We start from the raw sequence: 21,547 nt of genomic DNA, 5'->3' as shown, positions 1-21,547 counted from the left end.
GTGTTGGACTACTGATCAGAAGGTTGAGAGCTCAAACACCAAGGGCACCAGGCTTCCTCTGCTGGGCCCTTGAGCAAGGCTCTTAACCCTCAATTGCTCAGCTGTATAATTGAGATACATGTAAGTCGCTCTGGATAAGTGTGTCTGGCAAAACCTGTAGTAGGCTTAGTAGGCTAGATAAAGGTAGTATAAGGTAGTATTGCCCTTAGTAGGCTAGATAAAAGCAGAAACACTTCTGTAACACTACAAATTCTTAAAGCCCTTAGTGTCTACTTTCGTATAAGCTTCATATTCATAACCACCACTGTGGAGTGAGACTGATATTTAGAGTCTTATTAATTTATTTAAAAACACAATGCAAAGATAAAACTGGACACACTAATGTGAAATAAAATGGGTGAAATCCTGTCATAGATTCTGCATCATCCTGCGGATTCAGACTTTACAGAAGTTACCTTGAATTCGTAGGACTCTTCGATCACCACTTCCAGCTTGGTGTGCTCTCCCAGACTCGGGCAGCCCATCTTGGCCACCTCTTCCTCCTCGATCCCTACTGCTGGCTTGTTGTCATTAGAATCTCCTGTTGACAAAGACATGATATAAACTTAATGGTAATTACCACAATCTATCTAATTTTTGACATGAATGTTATGGATTCAAGAGGTGTTTATTGCACACAGTGGACTTAGAGTGAAGGTCACCAAGCATTTATTGTGCTATATAAAAATGATCAATTACTTCAAACCAAAAAGAAATTAGAATTAAGTAGAGGATATGATTTACATGGGAAAAAGCTAAGGCCAACCCAATGAGGGATGTGGTTGGTTAGTGTCTAAGTTGTTGGGCAACTGATTGGAAGGTTGTGAGTTCAAATCCCAGGTCCACCAAGATGCCAATGCCAGGCTTCTGAGAAACACCAGCTAATCTGCTCAGTTGTATAAAATGAGATAAAACTGTAAGTTGCTCTGGATAAGGGCGTCTGCCAAAATGCTGTAAATGTATTCTTTTAAAATTTTCTAATTGTGTGTTCATTTAGAAGAGATTCCTTGTCAAAACACTATCTTACTATAGGTGGAAATAAAGGAAATGAACCACCGTTCTTATTTTTACATTATTGTCATTTTTTTATTCATTAGTCATTAACTCAGACAAAATCACACACATAGGCCCTTATTAAGCTTTTTCTCATTGTGTATTCGTTTAAAAGAGATACTTATTAATTAATTAGCATAATAATAATTGTAATCATTAATAGAAATATTAATAATAATAATAATAATAATAATAATAATAATAATAATAATAATAATAATGAAGAAGAAGAAGAAGAAGAAGAAGATAATGAATAGGAAGGAGACTATAATTGTTAAAAATATAGAAGAAGATTATAATTGACTAAAAAATAAATAAATAACAAATTATTAAATGAAATGACATACTGTATATTTATATGTCCTATATATTTATATGACTTCAGATAAGATAATCTAATCTAATAATATATAATAATTCTATATTCTATATTCTATTAATAAATATAAATATAGAATATAGAATATAGAATTATTATATATTATTAGATTAGATTATCTTATAAGAATATAATTACTAGATTATTATTGTTTTTATTTATTTATTTATTTATTTATTTATTTATTTATTCGGTTTCATAGACTGCTGCTCTGAAGTCACTACTGCAAGTACAGAACCAGTTGTCAAATTACCAGGATGTATGGAATAAACGTGAACATGACCATTTTTGCATTTAATTTTTTTATTTTTAAAACATGAACATTTTTGCATTTAATCTTTTTTTTTTTGATGGGAGTGAACAGTAGAAAAGACTCAACATATTCACCTAATCCCATCATCTAACGACTGGAACAGACTGTATGCACATCCTCCATATGTTAATTAGGTAAGGTGCATCCGTGTTCATTAACATGCATGTTCTTGTAAGCTTATACTGTATACTGCACTACCACCCTACCCCAATCTATCCCCTTCCCCACCACAAATATTCATCTCAGCTGCAGTAGTTAGTGCCTCTTTTTGTAAATATGCCCCTAAATTGTTTTAACTGCCTTCGACTTTCATAATCACCTCCTCATAATTAAGCGATGCTATACATTGAGTTATATACGATGAGTTAACATTGAATTTTCTGTTCTTCATGGCAAATTATGTAGTGAGTAATAACAGAGAAAGAAATCTAAGTTTTAAAAAAAGACATCAAGAACATTGTTAATAGGTTCCTACAACAGCAGATTATTAAATGAGAGCAGGATAATTAATATGCAGGATGTAAGCGTTGTGGAGATAATGATCCAACATGTCCGTGTGTTCTGAGACCAGTGATTGGCCTTACTGTTGGGACTCTTACACACACACTGAATATTCATCAATCCATCTAAGACTCAGGTTCAAATTCTCTTTTATTTTAGAGCTAAAAGAGCAGAGAGCGAGTCTGGTTTAAATCCTTCCAGTGTAATTTCAACCCTTGTAGAAGTCTGTATTACTAAAACACTGCTCTGTTTGAGAAAATCTGTACTCATTCACTTTATACTGGATTTACTGTACTCTTACCGTCCACTTCAGAATTAACGGATAGAGTCGAGCTGACAGAAAGGTTATGATTTCTCAAATAACCACTGAAGAGTATCTCAGAAAGCAAAACTTTCACAACACTGTCAAGGTATATAAAGAAAAAACGGAAGGAAGGAAGGAAGGAAGGAAGGAAGGGATGTAAAAAAAGGTAAAATAAAAGGGAGAGGAAAAGGAAGAAGGAAGAAAGGAATGAACGAAAGGGAGAAAGAAGGATAGAGGAAGAAAGGGAGGGAAAAAAGGAAGGAAGGAAGGAAGGAAGGAAGGAAGGAAGGAAGGAAAGAAAAAGGAAGGAAGGAAGAATGGAAGGAAGGAAGGAAGGAAGGAAGGAAGGAAGGAAGGAAGGAAGGAAGGAAGGAAAGGAAAGGAAAGGAAGTAAAAAAAGGAAAAATAAAAGTGAGAGGAAAAGGGAGAATGAAGAAAGGAATTAATGAAAGGGAGAAAGAAGGATAGAGGAAGAAAGGGAGGAAAGAAAAAGGAAGGAAGAAAGGAAGGAGAAAAGGGAGAAGGAAGAAAGGAATGAACGAAAGGGAGAAAGAAGGATAGATGAAGAAAGGGAGGAAAGAAAAAGGAAGGAAGGAAGGAAGGAAGGAGAAAAGGGAGAAGGAAGAAAGAAATGAACAAAAGTGAGAACGAAGGATAGAGGAAGAAAGGGAGGAAAGAAAAAGGAAGGAAGGAAGGAAGGAAGGAAGGAAGGAAGGAAGGAAGGAGAAAAGGGAGAAGGAAGAAAGAAATGAACGAAAGGGAGAAAGAAGGATAGATGAAGAAAGGGAGGAAAGAAAAAGGAAGGAAGGAAAGAAGGAAGGAGAAAAGGGAGAAGGAAGAAAGAAATGAACAAAAGTGAGAATGAAGGATAGAGGAAGAACAGAATGAAAGAAAAAAGAAGGGAAAAGAAAGAAAGAAAGAAAGAAAGAAAGAAAGAAAGAAAGAAAGAAAGAAAGAAAGAAAGAAAGAAAGAAAGAAAGAAAGAAAGAAAGAAAGAAACCTACACATTACAGTACAGTAAGAACACAGAGTCAGTCATGACACAGTTCCTATCATCATATAACCAGAAACAAATTCCTCTTAGACATAAGAGCTTAATCAATGAAAGGCTTCATCATTTCAGTGCAGTCCGTAAACATGCCACGCTTCTTCCAATTAGCTTGACTTGCCCTGGCTTGGTGGCTCCTCATACCTTCAAGAGCCCGTAAGCGTGTCGAAATGACAGTAGCGTGAGGCGAGTGGTGAAAAACTATTCTGTGCCGTGGTGGGGGGCTTTTTTGTGTGGGGCTGCTGTAGACAGATCATTGTAAATTGGCTGTAGACTGCCCACACAATCAGAAATTAGAAATCATGCTTTTATTTGGCTAAAATAAAAAACTTTGATTGGGTGGGCAAGACCTAAATTTGGGTAAGCTAACCCCACCCTTGCCCACTGCTGACAGTTTGAGTAGTGTAATGAGAATCTTTTCCTTACCATGCTTCTGTCCTATCTCTAGAAGTATAGGCTCCCCCAGATGGATGGTGAAGGTCTTGTTCTTCTCGTACTCCTCATCATCGATAATCTTCACCTCAAGCATCTTCCTGTACAGGACAGAGACCAGAGTTCAGCCATGAGCAGGTTGTATGAGAAGAACATTCACTGGAGGCAATTTTTGGATTAAAATGTGATGGCAAATTAACACACTTTATAAAAATATAAAGACTCGCTTCATTACTCAATTCTTTAAGGGTCAAATTAATGAATGTTATGAGATTGTTGTAATTAATGTTTATTTACTTTCATTCTGAACTGTAAAAGCAAATATCATTCATTCTTTAAAAGCATATTGCACCTTTTTTTCCTTTTTTATTTATTAGATGGTCAAAATGAGTTTTTGATAATATAATATATTTATGGATTTGCATGCATTCAATTTATATGGTAAACAGCTGTGTATGTAAATTCTTTTTAAAGCTGATTTATTTTCCTAATAACTCATGGTAGAGACAGTATAATGTGGTGTTACATTATTGTGTCAACTGAAATTCTAACAGGCAGCCCTGTGATGCAGAGGCAAGTGTTCAGGTTACTGTGTGTGTGTTTGTGTGTGTGCGCGCGCGTGTGTGTGTGTGTGTGTGTTTGTGTGTGTGTGTGTGTGTGTGTGTGTGTGTGTGTGTGTGTTTGTGTGTAAGGAAAGAAGGAAGAAAGGAAGGAAGGTAGGTAGGAAGGAAGGAAGAAAGGAAAGAAAGAAGGAAAGAAAAAATAACCAAAGTAAGAAAGGAAGGAAGGAAGGAAGGAAGGAAGAAAAGAAAAGGAGAAAAAAGGGATTAAAGAAGGAAATGACGTGAAGATGGAAGGAAAAAAGGAAAGGAAGAAGGAAAGGATGGAAGGAAGGAAGGAAGAGAAGAGAAGAAGGAAAGAAGGGCGTACTGAAAAGGAAAGGAAGGGGAAAAAAGTAAGCAGTTACTGAGATGCATGAATATGTATGACATTGTAAGACATGTGAATAACTGTTCTCTCTACAGCCCCATTACTGAGCAGACTCTACTGCTGGAGGTGGGGCTGCTTTTGTCAGGGGCAAGCTGCACATTTGTTCTCTCAGGTGGAGAATATTAACCTGCTAGAGTGTAACATGTAGCTTCTCTCTGCTTCCCCCTTTCTCTGGCATAAGATAAGGCAGTCTGACTTAGAGTTGGACAACAAGAAGCAATCCATCACACTCTTAACGATTTGGGTAAAATGTAATTGTGATTATCTGTGGAAAAAATGTATACTTTCTCTACTTATTTCTGTCAAAAACTAAAATAGACAGATTTGGAAGAGTTTTTGTTTTCCGTAGAACAATCTCTTGGACAAGTTTCAGCGTAGTTACAAGGCTAGGCATTTCGCCAGCGATATCCCCGTGCCTGCCTCTTTTGCTGGGGGGAACTCATATTTTTACATTCCTCATTCTGTTTTTCTTGTCACCTTCATCAGTGAGCATGGTTACACAGAAAAGGTGTCTAAAAGTAGGGTTAGTTTAATTACTTTATGTAATGAGGTGGGAAAACACCCTGAATTGGTGCACAAGGGCACACACTCATTCACATCTAAGGGCAACTTGGCAAAGCAAACACATCTACTGGTGTGTTTTTCAAAGGTGTGAGGAAACTGGAGAGCCGGATGGAGCATATGCTGTCACCAGGAGAACATAACACAAACACTACACACTGGAGCTGATGATGTAACAAGACATTCTGAAGCTGTGAGGATGCATCGCTGTGCAATCCTTTTAACAAAGAAGAAAGGAAGTGAAAGAGGAAGTGGATTAGGAGGAAGGAAGGAAGGAAGGAAGGAAGGAAGGAAGGAAGGAAGGAAGGAAGGAAGGAAGGAAGGAAGGGAGAATGAAAGAAAAGAAGGAAAGAATAAAAGGAAGGAAGGAAAGAAAAGAAGAAAAGAGAAAATAAAAGAAAGGAAGGAAGGAAGGAAGGAAGGAAGAGAGAATGAAAGAAAAGAAGGAAAGAATAAAAGGAAGGAAGGAAAGAAAAGAAGAAAAGAGAAAATAAAAGAAAGGAAGGAAGGAAGGAAGGAAGGAAGGAAGGAAGGAAGGAAAAAGTAGGAAGAAAAAGGGAGAACAAGGGAGAAAAAAGGATTGAAGAAGGAAACGTAACTCTCAGAGGGTCAAAGCACTTTCATTACTAATCTTTTTTAATTGGTTTCATTTCATAATCTGAACTTTGAGTCCAAAATATTTCTGCAGCAAAGAAAATCTGAGGAAAGTATTACACACACCATCTGTACACAACAGACATAGAGGGAGGAGGAGAAATAAAGTGCCGATGACCCGGAGACTTTACTCAACTGTGTAACCGGTTAATGCAGAACATTTTCCCCAGCATTCAGAGATTGACATTAGGCTTCATTTCCTGAGCTGACGCTTGGCCCTGGGTAATTTTCTAGTGCATTAACAATGTGCTACCGTAACAGTAAAGCAGGTACGGTCTAATTACAGCCTCCTCATTAAAGTCCATTAGCACAAATGCATCAGCACAGTCAGGGGAACTTCACCGTAGCTAATGCAGCGATGCCTAGCCAACATGACCTTATGAGAAATATCACACTTGTGTGCCATGATTACATTTATACAAGTGAAATCCTATGAACACCAACCTCTAATTTTAATCTTTCAATCTTTTTATATGACTTAATTCATGTGAATTGTTACAACTAGCATTGTGCATGAGTTTGGACAAAATTGAGGATGTTCATCTGTTCTGTTTTTATCACAAATTCTGCTCCCTTGTATAAATCTGTATCAAGTAGTATTTGCACCAAAAAGCACACTATGTGTACGCCTTAACTTCATATTCATATGTGGTTCTTTCACAAACTTTTACAACAAAGTTGGAAAAACACAGTTGTCTAGAATGTCATTGCATGCTGTATCACTAAGATTTCCCCTCAGTGTACGAAAGCATAAAAGCTCCATGAAGACAAAGATTGCCATGGTTGGTATAGTAGAACTCGAGAGTCCTGAACTCAACCCCATTGAACATCTCGTAAATGCACTGGAATGACAGCTATGCACCAGACCTCCTCGCTTGACATCGCTGCCTGATCTCACTAATGCTCTTGTGGCTGAACGAACACATATCCCTCAGCCGAGCTCCAAAATCTAGTGGCAAGCCTGCCCTAAGGAGTAGAGGTTATTACAGCAGTACAAGGGGAACAGCTACATATTAATGGCTGTGGGTTTGGAAAGCTACTTCAGTACTCTGGGATCCATGAACTTTTAAACATATAATATAAATATATAAAAGGAATGCAGTCTTAAGTATAAATGTTACATAAATTTTATATTAAAAAAATATAATGTTTTCAGTGTATGATGCATGTTCATATATAACAATAAAAAAAGATTACATATTATTTATATGTTTAACAATAATCGTGCATTTAAAATAATTAAATTAAATTAAATTAAATTAAATTAAATTAAATTAAATTAAATTAAATTAAATTAAATTAAATTAAATTAAATTAAAATGTAAGTCGCTCTGGATAAGGGTGTCTGCAAAATGCCCTACATGTAAAATGTAAATGTAAAATAAAAATAAATGTTTATTGTGTATAAAGGATACAACTAAAACAAATCTGAACTTTTGTACCAAAGAGTCAACATGATCTGATCTAATTCTAATACTTAGAAGAGACCAACCCTGTGAGGATCCTAAGGCATCTAGAGATGTACCAGCTCCAGTTGCACTCTGCTTCATGAAGCATTTGGACAGTCAAAGAGGAGATGACAATTACATGTGGTGTTTGAAGACAACAACCTCCTCATCAGTACACAATTGTCAGACTGTATATTTATAATCACACCCTCCAGTGTTACCCAAATGAGGATGAGGTTCCTTTTTGAGTCTGGTTCCTCTCAAGGTTTCTTCCGCTTCCTTCCGTTTTTTTCAGGCACCTCAGACTTGTGCATTGGGGATAAATACATACATATTTAAATATATCTAATATTAATCTTGATATTTTGTGTAATATTAATCTTTTTATGCTATGTTTCTTATGTTCTGTAAAGTTGCTTTGAGACAATGTGCATTGTTAAAAGAGCTAAACAAATAAAACTGAATAAAATTGAATTGAATACTGATCTAGAAGTATTGAATTTTCCAAATATCAAGCACTTCCTTTTCTGACTTAAATTTTTTGTATACGTTTTGTTTAAATGAAAAAAAAAAATTTTGATCTAGGATTATGTTTAAAGCCCATTGATTCAGGCCAGCATTCAAACTCTAAAAGTTCAATATGTTCATCTATTAATCTCAGCTCATGTTTGTATGTGGAATCTATTTTTATATTTTGAATCCATAATAACATGTCCATCTTTTTTGTATCATGACAACCGCAGCATTTAAAGTGAACAGACTTACACTTCTATTGCATCACTTAAAATATGTACAGTTTATTGCAGAGGATAAAAAGTGGAGAGTGTGTGTTTGTGTGAGAGAGCGAGGTAGAGAGAGAGAGAGAGAGAGAGAGAGAGAGAGAGAGAGAGAGAGAGAGAGAGGATGGGAGAAACGGAGTAATTATCAACTGCAAGGAAATAGTGAGCATGCATGATATAAACTTTTTATTTTTGTGTTTTATTTTTGCGGTTTGCTAATGAAGATGGAAAGAGAGAGAGAGAGAGAGAGAGAGAGAGAGAGAGAGAGAGAGAGAGAGAGAGAGAGACAACAAACAACGACAATGACATTGAGGACTGTCGTTATTCAACAGCAATGATAATAAATGTGATTTTATGTGGACTCAAAACACAATGTGGCACATTTACACATGTGAACAGACAGTTAGTGAGAAGACAAAAATCTGTTTGTTGGACTTTAGAGATTGGATTAAAGCAGGAAATAATCTACATAAAATTAGCTTGCAGTTTTCTTCCAAATGCTAATTGTAGTCCATTAGTTAACTCTCGACTGTCACATGACAGTTAACTAACATGGAGAGGAGGTGGGGTAGTTGAGGTAGAGAGATGAGGTAGAGGGGGAGGGGTAGATGAGGTAGAGGGGGAGGGGCATGTTACATCAGAGGAGGAGGAGCCCACTCGGAGGAAAGTGCATTCTTCCATCTTCTACATACACAAGCTCACTTTTCTCCCGCATGGATAACTGTGGCTTCTCAGGAATCTCTGTGCCACTCAGGAAAAGTTATAGAAACAAAAGTTTGGAAGATAGAAGTTTGGAGAGATAAAAGTCATTGCTTGTGATTTTTTTTCTGCTTTGAGAAAACAGAAACTAAAAAGAGTAAAGAGGAACAAATGGCACAGACACGGCGATGATAATTAACGCCAATGAATAATGAGGAGCATCAGGGACACAGGCAGTGTGAGGAAATATCAGGGAAATGTGCTCATCTACTGCAGTCAGATACATAAACACAGAAACATAAACTCTCTCTCTCTCTCTCTCTCTCTCTCTCTCTCTCTCTCTCTCTCCTTGATGCTATTATTGAAATCCTACATTTAAATGTTTGTTGTAATATTTTGTTGCTATTTTTTTAATTTATTTTAGCTTTACATTCTGGAAAGCCTTTGCCTAACATGTGTGTAATAAATACATGTTTCCTATTCGTTAGCCTACTGCATTTCTCACATTATTTCACTCTGTTTTATGTCTAGACACCAATCTACAAATATCTCTCTCTCTCTCTCTCTCTCTCTCTCTCTCTCTCTCTCTCTTTATCTTCCCTTGCTTTGTACTGAAGTTCTTTGACACTTTCTTCCAGTGACACAATTAATATCACGTCTAGATTTTGTATCACATCACAGATTCTCAGTGGCAGCTCCCTGCCCAAGCTTTCTGAATGAGGTGTCTATTTCTTGAGAGAGAGAGAGAGAGAGAGAGAGAGAGAGAGAGAGAGAGAGATTCTTATGACCTCCTACCTTTTAGAAATATCTGAAATCACTGTGATTCAGCACAAACTCATTTCTGCACTTTTGCCAGTTATTGAACTCAATTATTTACAGTGCAGAGGTTTGCATCCCCATAGGGCAAAGTGAAGCAGATGAAAAAAATTTATTTCGACCACTAAAAACCTTTAGCATGATAAATATCACAGATTCTCACAGATAAATATCACAGATGTTTGTTATTTTCACAAATAATAAATATGGAATAAAAAACTCTCTTCCTTTTCCTGCCTGAACAAGTAATTATTGTTAATTACATTTTATTGATTATTCAATTGTAAAAAAGAAAAAAAACAACAACAATAGCAATGCTTCAGGAGGGGGGTTGGGGGGATTACAGACGGAGATTCTATATATGTATGTATATATATATATATATATATACATACATATATATATATATATATATATATATACATATATATGTGTGTGTGTGTGTGTGTGTGTGTGTGTGTGTGTGTGTGTGTGTGTATATAGACATACATATATATGTGTGTGTGTGTGTGTGTGTGTGTGTGTATATAGACATATATTTCTATGTGATTTATATGTGATTTTTTTAACTACTCTATATATATATTAGTTAAAAAAGGCATATGAGAAAATAGAATGTTATATGCGAATGAAAGAAAACAATTAAGCAAAATAACATGCTGGCAGATTTACACCAGATGAGTAAACAGCTGTTTAGCGCTCACACAGTGACCCAAAGATGCTCATCTGCTGTGACCTAGTGATCAGACAATATCGAGCTCTCCGGAGATCAGACACAGGGATTTCATACACAGGCATGACACACATTGGCTGTTTGTGAAAGCTAAGCCTTCAATCCTTGCTGCCTTCTCTGTCTTATAATTCAAGCTTCAAAAGCAGCAATATGTCAAAATATTTACTAAAAATTTTGCAAATCCTGAAATGCCTTTACAGTTTGAGAAAAAATGTTCTGTGACAGTGCAGCATTTTACCTATTAGACTTTTTCTTTGTAACAAACTGATATCTCTCACCAAAAAGATTTCTGCTGCCAAGTTTGTCCAAATTGACTGCTGTACAGGATCCATCACGATAAAGAAATACATCTACAGTTCTCTTTAAAAAATAGCAGTCAGAGAGAGTCCAGATCTCAGCAGAGAATATTTTTATTCAAACGTCCAATTTGGACACAACTAAATGTCTGATTGTTTGCACATACAATGATGTATGATGTATGAATTAAAATAAAGCTTTCAGATTTCAGACATACGGCAACTTGCTGCAACAAAGCGACCAGAGATCATTCATTTTCAATTAGAGCTGGTGACCTCTAGATGTGGGTGTTTAACTTTATAAATATCGAGCGAATTGGTGCAACGACTAGCGATGGAAGTGAAGAGAGTAGAGCGAATCGTGACCTTCATCTCGTAGGATATGGTGCAGATACATAATTATCAATTTTTTACACAAACGCCACTGATAAATGTTATTACCATGGCAACTAGTAGTAGGAACGCCTCCTGGTGCCTTCGTTGTACAGAGACCGGAGACTTGCACCGATAAAATCACTATTTGTGTGAATGTAGCATTAGTGTTAATAATCATTTTCAGATAAATAAGAGTTTGAGCAATCAGACATTAGAGAGATGAAGGAAATGGATATGATGATCAAAAAGCAAAGAAACAATTAAGCTTTGGAGTAGGCAGGCAGATTTGTGCCAGGTGTTTCAACCTCTTACTGTGACCCTCGGTTATTAATTTGCTATTATTCAAAAAGGGAAACATTAACTGGATAGAAATATTTTTACAGCCAGGGATGAACAGACAATATAGCAAAAAAAAAAAAAAAAAAAAAAAGCTTATGAGGACACAACTAAATATATTCTGTCCATGAGTTATTTACATATATACAGTATATGTAAATAACAAAGACTCATTTGTGGGATAAATTGTATACATAAATTGTGTGTGTGTGTGTGTTTGGTTTCAAAGAATAATTTCATGAATGACATTACATGCAAACTAAAAGAAGGACACAGTATGTAAATCAGGTTGTTGTGTGTGATAATTACTCTCGTCGTAGCCATGATTGCACGAGTGCATATGTCAACAAGATTCCCAGGAGAGGAAACAGAAACTAAAAGCTGCCACATGCCCAGTGTAATGTCTATCAAAACCAGTGAGACGTGTCAAACACGTATTTAAAATACATCATAAACACCAAATAGAAGAGTGTGTGGTTTCATTTTGCCTTCAAGTGCCAGAAACATACAACTGCAAATTTAATACCTGCCTTTCGATTGGACTGATTAATCGGACACGCATCATCGCCATATTCTCAGATGTTTTTGGGCTTAATGCACTTTATTGTTGCTTCCTAATTATATAGAATCATTGCTCTGTATTTTGCATTTTGAGCTAAAACAAACCCTAGTACACCCTCATGTTTACACATTAAAGTTGTGGTAATTCTATGCACCCCTTTTTTACACACTGTAGGCTGTGATGATTACTGTGTATTCTGATAGCTTTCTATTAAACATTACATTAACCTTTTCATCAATTAGTGATACAGAACCTCCTTTATAGAACAGATCAGACAGGTTAGCCTTCGCTCCCTGTTCATATCATTACATGACCCAGGGTACGCTTAGACAATTCTCTGTCAGGAAATTAGGGGGCGTACTGGGTGTGTTTATGTTTCATGTTCATGTGAATTTGCCCCACCCTAGCCTTAATTCCTTCCTGCCTCTGCACACCTGTCCCTTATGTGTTTGTAATTACTTTCCCTATTTATCCTTTCCATGTTGTGTGTCGCAGTGCAGAATCCACATCTTCGAGTTTCTTGATTTTGTTTGGTGCCTCTAGACTTTGCATTTATTTTCTTAGTTCATTGTTTTGGTTTTTATTCCCAGTCTTGTTGTGTACCTGCCTAGTTTGATTTTTACCCTCCGTCGCCTGACAATCTGGTTGTCCATCCTTGGACCACTTTTGCTAGATCCTAACCACGTTATATCAGGAACACCACACAAGACCTGCTGCTTTGTATATGCTCTGAATTACTGGTCTTGCCATTTGGCCCTTATAGTTACTCCTAACACTTGGCCAATTTTACCTGCTTCTAATACATCAATGTCAAGAGCTGACTGTTCACTTGCTGCTTAATATATCCCACCCCTTAACAGCTGCCACAGTAACGAGATAATTATTGTTATTCACTTCACCTGCTAGTGGTTTTAATGTTATGGCTGATCGGTGTATATCACATCTCAGCGTTAGTAATAACGTTATACAGTTATTTGGAGACCCCACAGAGATACACTGCTCTGGGCAATATTCAAGATGCAAAAAGAAAAAATATGGGGTTGGCATGGCAACAGGTAGCATGCAAGCATACAAGGAAAAAGAAAGACAGGGTTAGATAGACGAAGACATGATATAGAATATATGGTCACTGCGTACAGTATAAAGGCATGCGTTATATTAAATATATCTATAGAACAGAATGGCAATAATATATACAGCATGATAATGAGAGAAGCCGAGTGTTTCCCAGTCCAAAGCCAACGTCTCATCCTTCTCCTCATTTCTCCTACACTCCCCCTCATATCTGGTCTTTATAATAAATTTATGAACCAAAGGAGCAGGAAGGTTGAAGCAGAAACGGCAATAGACTGAGATACTTTGCAGTGACATATAATAGATGTGAATGGAAGCAGATGTGGTACACCTGGAGAAAATAAACAACAGTGAGGAAGAAACTGACCAAAAGGAGAGAAAGGTGGACAGAGAAGAGAGCAGGAGGACGTGACAGACAGACGAGCTTGCGTCTGAACGAGCTTGGACGTACATGTTTAGTCCTGACTTTCATTGCCATCTTACAGTAGATGTGGGTCACTGAGAAGAAGAGCATCCATAAACACTGCGGATGATCTTCAGCACCTAGAGCTAAATCTTACCAGCTGGTCACAGCACACCAGCTGAGGCTCACACTCTCTCTAAAAATAAAAGCTTTCAAATTGTACTTACCTAAGCTCTAAGCCGCACACTACTGAGTAAGGACGAGTAAGATTCCCAATAAGAAAGAAAAAGATAAAAGTTAAAAAAAAAAACATGATTACTGTAACAGGATTTATAGAGCTGTAGTCTGAAAACCAGCTCCTTGTGCTTCCAAAGATACAAGTGTATCAGCCTTCTAAACCTAGTCTTGTACTAGTCTTGGTTAACACAATTAGGTCACATTCATACTGGTTTTATTATGGGTTTGCGACACAGGGTATTACATAAAGCCGTCATAGGACCCAGTTACTCATAACAACCGGACATAACCTATAGTCAATCATTCTGTATGTATGTTATACATAAACATGTAATAAGACCAGCAGGATGCATACTTTGTCTATGTTTCTTACATTTAATTAGAAAATATTTCTAAAAAATCTGTGCAAATAAAGCATGCCATAACTGACCCACATTGCAGACAACTCTAGAGGATAAATAAGTCTCACACACAAAAAGCACCAACCCTCCATTCATTATCCTGTGTAGCTTTTGTGCATTTATTTTTCCTTTGTCTCTACAATGAGGGGTTTTGTCTGCACCAGCTTAAAGATTTCTTTCATTTGCAGAGTCTGAGATTGCAAACGGAGAAGTTAATGAAGAAGAATCTGTCAGTCGCAACTGCACAGTAAATCCATTAGCTGCTAGTGAGGGGGAAATGGCGAAAATGAATACATAATAGTCGCAAAGAAAATGCTGATCCAAGACCAGCCTGATCGCTCTGAGAAGCTTTAAATAGACTTGGAGAGTTTGGCCAGAAGCAAATCTGTTCACGGCTAATATGTGATAATTAATCCACAATGGTTACAAATAAGGCATTTCTGCAATCGCCATCTTGCACATACATAAGTCATTACTCAACTGAGCTGTCAGAGAGAGAGCTGCTTAGATGGAGTGCCAGCTTTTAACAAGAGATTATAGCCAACTGCTTAAGCTCAGGAAATGCTTCAGCTGGACTCGTGGCCTTCACAAATGAGGCACCAGATCACTCTTGTTGGTATCACTGAGCAGGATGGGTGAATAGTGAGTAATGCTACTCTATCTTGCTAGTTTACTTTACTATTCTTCATTTATACATTATCTCAAGGACCTGATGCTAAGAAACTGTGTTCATTCTAGTGTTACTGCACGAAATATTGTTTGAACATTCAGTATTCACATACAGTATTTACACTGGTCGGTCGGCACTGTTTCTGTTTACTGTTTATTGTCTTTTGTGTATTGTATTTTTTGTACTTTTTGTATTGTCTTGTAACTTTTTGTCTGCACTGTCTTTTGTCCTGCCTCTTTTGTCTGTCTTGTTTGTCTTGTCCTGCACTGTTTGCACCAGGTTGCACAGTTGCACTTTATGTGGCTAGAACTACTTACAAGTCCTTAGCCCTGTCTTTGTTTTATGTAGCACCTTGATCCTGGAGAAACGTTGTCTCATTTCACTGTGTACTGCAGCAGCTATATATGGCTGAAATGACAATAAAAGCTTCTTGACTTGACTTGACTTGACTTGACTTGACTTGATTTATTCTCTTTGCATATTTACACTGAATTTAACCCCTTTCCTACTACACTAGCCTTCCATTCTGCTGGAGTACTAAACATTTACAAACAGTGTAAACAAATAAATGATGTTATGACTGCAAGTCTGATCTAAAATGAGTCTTAGCTAGTTCCTTTCTTCCCTCTTTCTTTTTTCTTCCTTAGCACCTCTTTCTTTAACTCCTTTGCCTTGTTATTCTGATCGGTGTGTCTCCTCTGTTCATTAATCAGCTACTGATTTCATCTGGCTCATTAGGCTTTAATCTTTATAGACATTAGCATTAACGTTACAATCTTTCCTTGGTTTTGATCAGTCATGTTTTTAATGAACATAAATGATGTACTTAAAATGTAAGTACTTGAAAGGAATATTCCAGTAATTTTCAACGTGATGTCTAGGTACCGCACTTACGGCACGTTGATGACTACGAGGAAAAAAACTGTTGCTGAGGCAGCGACTCTACCTCTACCAACATCATTCAGCTCTCAAGATGATGTTTGAATTGAATCCTGGTCCATTTTCCTCTCACTCCTCCTTTACAAACACAACTTTTTTGAGAGAGTCTCTGCAAGGCGTTCTCAGTCCACTTCAAAGTGAACAAATACAATCCAATTACAGGGAGAAAGTCATTCAACCCTAAATCAAGCAAACCACAGGATGTGAACAAAATGTGTCTTGTTTGTTCTCTTTGCAAACTCCTTTTATGGAGCCACAAACTAGTTGCTTACATAATTATCGAGTTGTTTATTAAGCGCTGACTCACTTTTTTTATGATTTCCAAACACAAAAAAACATGAAAAAAAAGAGAAATCTAGTTTAGATCGATATCAATGAAACGTCATTCCTGACTCAAATGCAGTAAGTAAACAAACATGACATATATTTTTCAGTTGCGAGCTCAGAAGCAGAAATATACTGTAATGCAGCATGTATGCAGGATATTTGGACAGATAAACAAAGAGACAAAAGTGAGACAAAAATATGAAACAAAAGCTGAATGCCTTATGAAAATATTTTAAATTAATCAAATCAAATTTTTATTTGTCACATACACATACAGTACATACAGATTACGACATGCAGTGAAATGCTTTTTACGTCTGTCCGGTATTCAAGCATTAAAAAAGGAATGGAATTAAGGATAAAAATAAAACCAAAAGGAGGTAGATAAATAAAAAGTATAAACTATATAAAATATAGATAGATAGATATAACTAGTTCAATATTTAATGACCTAATCATTTAGTTAGTACCAGCTCCAGGTTTTCTGTCCTTGAATGAAGTTCTACATGCACTTGGTAAAAGATTGTGTACATTTTTCCCTGATCATTATTCAAACCAACGAATAAGAGTTTTCATATTCCTCAGCCAATGTTGATGTTTGTTCTTTGCCTTCATGGTTTGTTTAAATATAGTGTGAACCAAACTAAATAGAAAATTAACCAAAGGTTTAAATACTGCTCTGATTCAGACTCAGCTTGGGTGAAAGTGTCCTTCAGAAGAAAAAGACGTGTCTACAAAATATGTTCTCCACAAAAAATATTTAATGTAAATATGTATATGGAATATCTCAGTACAAGGAAACATCAAAATCATTGTCTAAGGTTCAAACGCAGCAAATTGATATTATGGTGAAAAATTTTGCTATATTCCTCAAATTCATACAAGGCTATCAGAGCATTAGGCTTTATGAGCAGTAATGAGCATCTCGTATTGATTCTAGTGATTAGCAGTGACAGATGTCGGACTCTCTTGGTGTTCTCTGGGCATGAGGCAAAGAAACAACTGCACCAAGCATTATGACTCTTCCGGGAATGTTTTCTTGCTGTGGAAGAAAGCATTACAGGGAAATGAGTCATGGTGTAATGTAAGATTTTTTTTTTTCATTTGTGCTTTTCATGTTCCAATCGGTCAAAGATGCACAGTACAGTATATGATCCCTCAGGAGCCTAATGTCATCATTATGTTATATCAGAAATCTCACAATCTGAGACAAATGGCCTCACCCACCATGACGTATCAACCCTCCCTCTCTCCTACAGTCCTGCTTCTTCACCACATTTCCAGATTCTGTCTCTTGCGGTTTGCAATTTCAAGTTTGTAAACCTTCACGCTCCATTAAGTACAGAGTAAACACAGTGGCCCTGGAAAAAAGTTCACCCACTGAGCGAACTCTGGCTCTGATTCTCATATTTGTACATGCAGATGATGTCTGCCATTTTGGGGAAGCTTTAAATATTCTGTGTCCTAAGGTAGCATTCATCTGCCAAAAAAAGGTAGCATTCATCTGCCAAAAAAAGGTAGCATTCATCAGCCAAAAAAAGGTAGCATTCATCAGCCAAAAAAAGGTAGCATTCATCAGCCAAAAAAAGGTAGCATTCATCAGCCAAAAAAAAAGCAAACATATAATCCACTATGTAGTCCATTGAAACAGAGAAAGAGTTTGCACTGCTAAAAAATTAGCATATTATAAGAAATATCTTGAATAAAAACAAATGTATCTAATATTTGGGAGTTATTAAATATATTAATATTTAATATTTTTATTTAATATTTTGAGCTTATTATAAATCAAATATAAGAACATTCAGCCTCTATTTGATACTTGAACACAGCCCAGGCTTTAAATCTAATGTAAAAAATTGAGCTTGAAATTAATTTAAAAATGTCTAAGCTTTAATAATCATATATTTGGATTATTCCAGTCTATAATACGAAATACTAGGTCAAACTGACCATATTTAATATTCTAGGCACGGGTATAGACACATTCATGGCTAATATTAAACTTATGCCTCCAGAGAATTGGTAAGACTTTGCAATGAACTGCTGAAACTGCTGTTTTTTTCAGTCTGTATCTGATTATTAGGCTTCAAAAGGTTCAAGCCTGTATGATTTTCTCAGCCATTAACCGGCGGATTGACTGATGAATGTTGAGTAGTAGGGTGGGCACGGTGGCTTAGTGGTTAGCATGTTCGCCTCACACCTCCAGGGTTGGGGGTTTGATTCCCGCCTCCGCCTTGTGTGTGTGGAGTTTGCATGTTCTCCCCGTGCCTCGGGGGTTTCCTCCGGGTACTCCGGTTTCCTCCTCCGGTCCAAAGACATGCATGGTAGGTTGACTGGCATCTCTGGAAAATTGTCCGTAGTGTGTGATTGCGTGAGTGAATGAGAGAGTGTGTGTGTGCCCTGCGATGGGTTGGCACTCCGTCCAGGGTGTATCCTGCCTTGATGCCCAATGACGCCTGAGATAGGAACAGGCTCCCCGTGACCTGAGGTAGTTCAGATAAGCGGTAGAAGATGAACGAATGAATGAATGAATGTTGAGTAGTATGAAATGGTTAGAAATGCATGCAATATGCGCTCAAGTTAAGCAACAGGTTGTGGTAAAAATAGTCAGTCTGCATTACAGTGTCTAAAGCTATGTGCTAACTAAGTGTGATTTCACACACAGTTAATCTCAGGGTCAAAGGGAAACATATATAAAACTAATGAGATCAGATTTTGGCTGTAAAATGATCCTGCACTTCATTAGAATGTAATCTTTGAGAAATGCTACATTTTCTCCGTTTCTCTTTAAGCACATACAGTATCGTATACGGTATTGTTAAGGCTCTGGATTTTTGATCACAGGATCAGAGTTCATCTGCACCAACATGCTCGTGAGATTTCACTGTGACTGGTTTACGTTCCAAAAATTGTTCACGCTCACTCCACATCTTTCAATCTAGTCAGTCAGAAAAGTATTTAAATGTAGTTTAAATATAAGCACTGCATTTTTTTATAATGAACTATACGTAATATTTTTTTCTTAAATCTGATTGACCACATATTCCTTTTTTGGCAGTATAGAACTCATGACAGGGGGGTACGGTGGCTTAGTGGTTAGCACGTTCGCCTCACACCTCCAGGGTTGGGGGTTCAATTCCCGCCTCCGCCTTGTGTGTGTGGAGTATGCATGTTCTCCCCGTGCCTCGGGGGTTTCCTCTGGGTGCTCCGGTTTCCTCCCCCGGTCCAAAGACATGCATGGTAGGTTGATTGGCATCTCTGGAAAATTGTCCGTAGTGTGTGATTGCGTGAGTGAATGAGAGTGTGTGTGTGTGCCCTGCGATGGGTTGGCATTCCGTCCAGGGTGTATCCTGCCTTGATGCCTGATGACGCCTGAGATAGGCACAGGCTCCCCGTGACCCGAGGTAGTTCGGATAAGCTGTAGTAAATGAGTGAGTGAGTGAGAACTCATGACAGGGCGACATCTGCTGGTGGGGAGGCAGAACTGATAGGCTTTGTGACATTTTGGCAATTCAAATGACCACAAAAAGAAAGACAAAGGGATGAATTTCTTTTTATCAACAAACTAATGCGATGTGAGCCTAATGTCTGGTCTAAGTAAAAGACAAAGGAAAAAGTATCGTGGCTCGCCTTACAGAGAAGCCGTGTAATTACAGACAGCCTGTATGAGAGATCTGAGGTATTATAAGCACATAATTAATTTTACCACAGCTCTCTTTTCCAGAATGGGAATCATACACCTCTGTCATCAGTAATTGTTTTACTTAAACCTAATAGGCTAGTGCAAGAGTTGAAGAAAGAGAGAAAATGAAAGAACAGGGCCCAAAGGTATAGCTATTAATAGCAGCATCAGAGTTCTTCTTGTCCACCTACCTGACTATTGTTTGCTATTTCAATCCAGGCACACTGTTTAATCTCAAGACCTTTGCATCCTGTGGAATCGGAGGCTGACAAAAAAATTTGTAATAACCTCTCAAAATGGGTAGATATAAATTGCTTGCTTTATAACAGGCAATATAGTTCCGATTTACGCAAGACTCATGTATTACAGTAGACAAAATGACAGAACAATTTTCTCCCAGTGATTCATATAACACAATAGGCATGTGTGCAAATATCACAGCCGTAGTGTTCTTCTGTACTTTCAGTCAAATAAAATCACATAAGATCATATATAAGATTCCTTAATGTACCTTTATATCTCTGGGTATTTCCAAAGTTATAATGTTGTCACTATTCTCACTATGTTTGGGTAAAGATCTAGACGATACTGTAAATACATTTATATTGGGAGATTATAATGTTTTCTATTCTGTGGCCAGAATCCAACTACAGTATGTAAGCATGCTCCATGTATCTGTGTCTTCTCAACATCGTCTCAATGTTAATCAACAGTCCGTTATGAACAATGGATTATGAAGTTATATATCTCTGTACACAGTGCCAGTCCTTCTTTTCCATAAACTCATTACGTTTATGAGTAAAAATAATAGCTGGGCACAGTGGCTTAGTGGTTAGCACGTTCGCCTCACACCTCCAGGGTTGGTGGTTCGATTCCCGCCTCCACCTTGTGTGTGTGGAGTTTGCATGTTCTCCCCGTGCCTCGGGGGGTTTCCTCCGGGTACCCCGGTTTCCTCCCCTGGTCCCAAGACATGCATGGTAGGTTGATTGGCATCTCTGGAAAATTGTCCGTAGTGTGTGATTGCGTGAGTGAATGAGAGTGTGTGTGTGCCCTGCGATGGGTTGGCACTCCGTCCAGGGTGTATCCTGCCTTGATGCCCAATGACGCCTGAGATAGGAACAGGCTCCCCGTGACCCAAGGTAGTTCGGATAAGCGGCAGAAAATGAGTGAGTGAGTGAGTAATAATAACAATGATATTGCCGTTATTGCCGTACTGAATTCTCAAATCTGATTGGTCAGAAGGCTTGGGTTAATTATAGTGTTTGGAGACTTAAATCAACAGCTTTGATGGAAGGAGTCTCTAGTGATATTAGCACTAGCAGAAGTAAAGCTGTACCTCCAGTTTTTCCATGAAAACCTGAAACCTTTCTGGACAGAGGATTTTGCATTAAAACAAAAAGGGATGTTTGGCTACATCACACCAGCATGTTGTTGACCAGTATACCACCTTTTTTTTTTATTCCTTACCTAAAATATACCAGATAACTATATCA

The 21,547-nt window shown here is 37.4% G+C and overlaps 1 protein-coding gene across 1 annotated transcript in view; it reads right to left on the bottom strand.

Moving 5' to 3' along the window:
- slc8a4a (solute carrier family 8 member 4a) overlaps positions 1-21,547 on the bottom strand; it is an 81,986-nt gene that overhangs the window by 11,486 nt on the left and 48,953 nt on the right. The window contains exons 4-5 of the mRNA XM_060891115.1: positions 4,064-4,170; positions 456-580 (exon numbers count right to left, since the gene is read on the bottom strand). Coding sequence (XP_060747098.1) covers positions 456-580; positions 4,064-4,170 — 232 coding nt within the window. The remainder of the gene's footprint in view (positions 1-455; positions 581-4,063; positions 4,171-21,547) is intronic.

This window comes from Tachysurus vachellii, chromosome 17, assembly GCF_030014155.1.
Source record: "Tachysurus vachellii isolate PV-2020 chromosome 17, HZAU_Pvac_v1, whole genome shotgun sequence".
In the NCBI taxonomy this organism is placed as follows: domain Eukaryota; kingdom Metazoa; phylum Chordata; class Actinopteri; order Siluriformes; family Bagridae; genus Tachysurus; species Tachysurus vachellii.
This window is presented reverse-complemented; position numbering and strand designations above follow the sequence as displayed.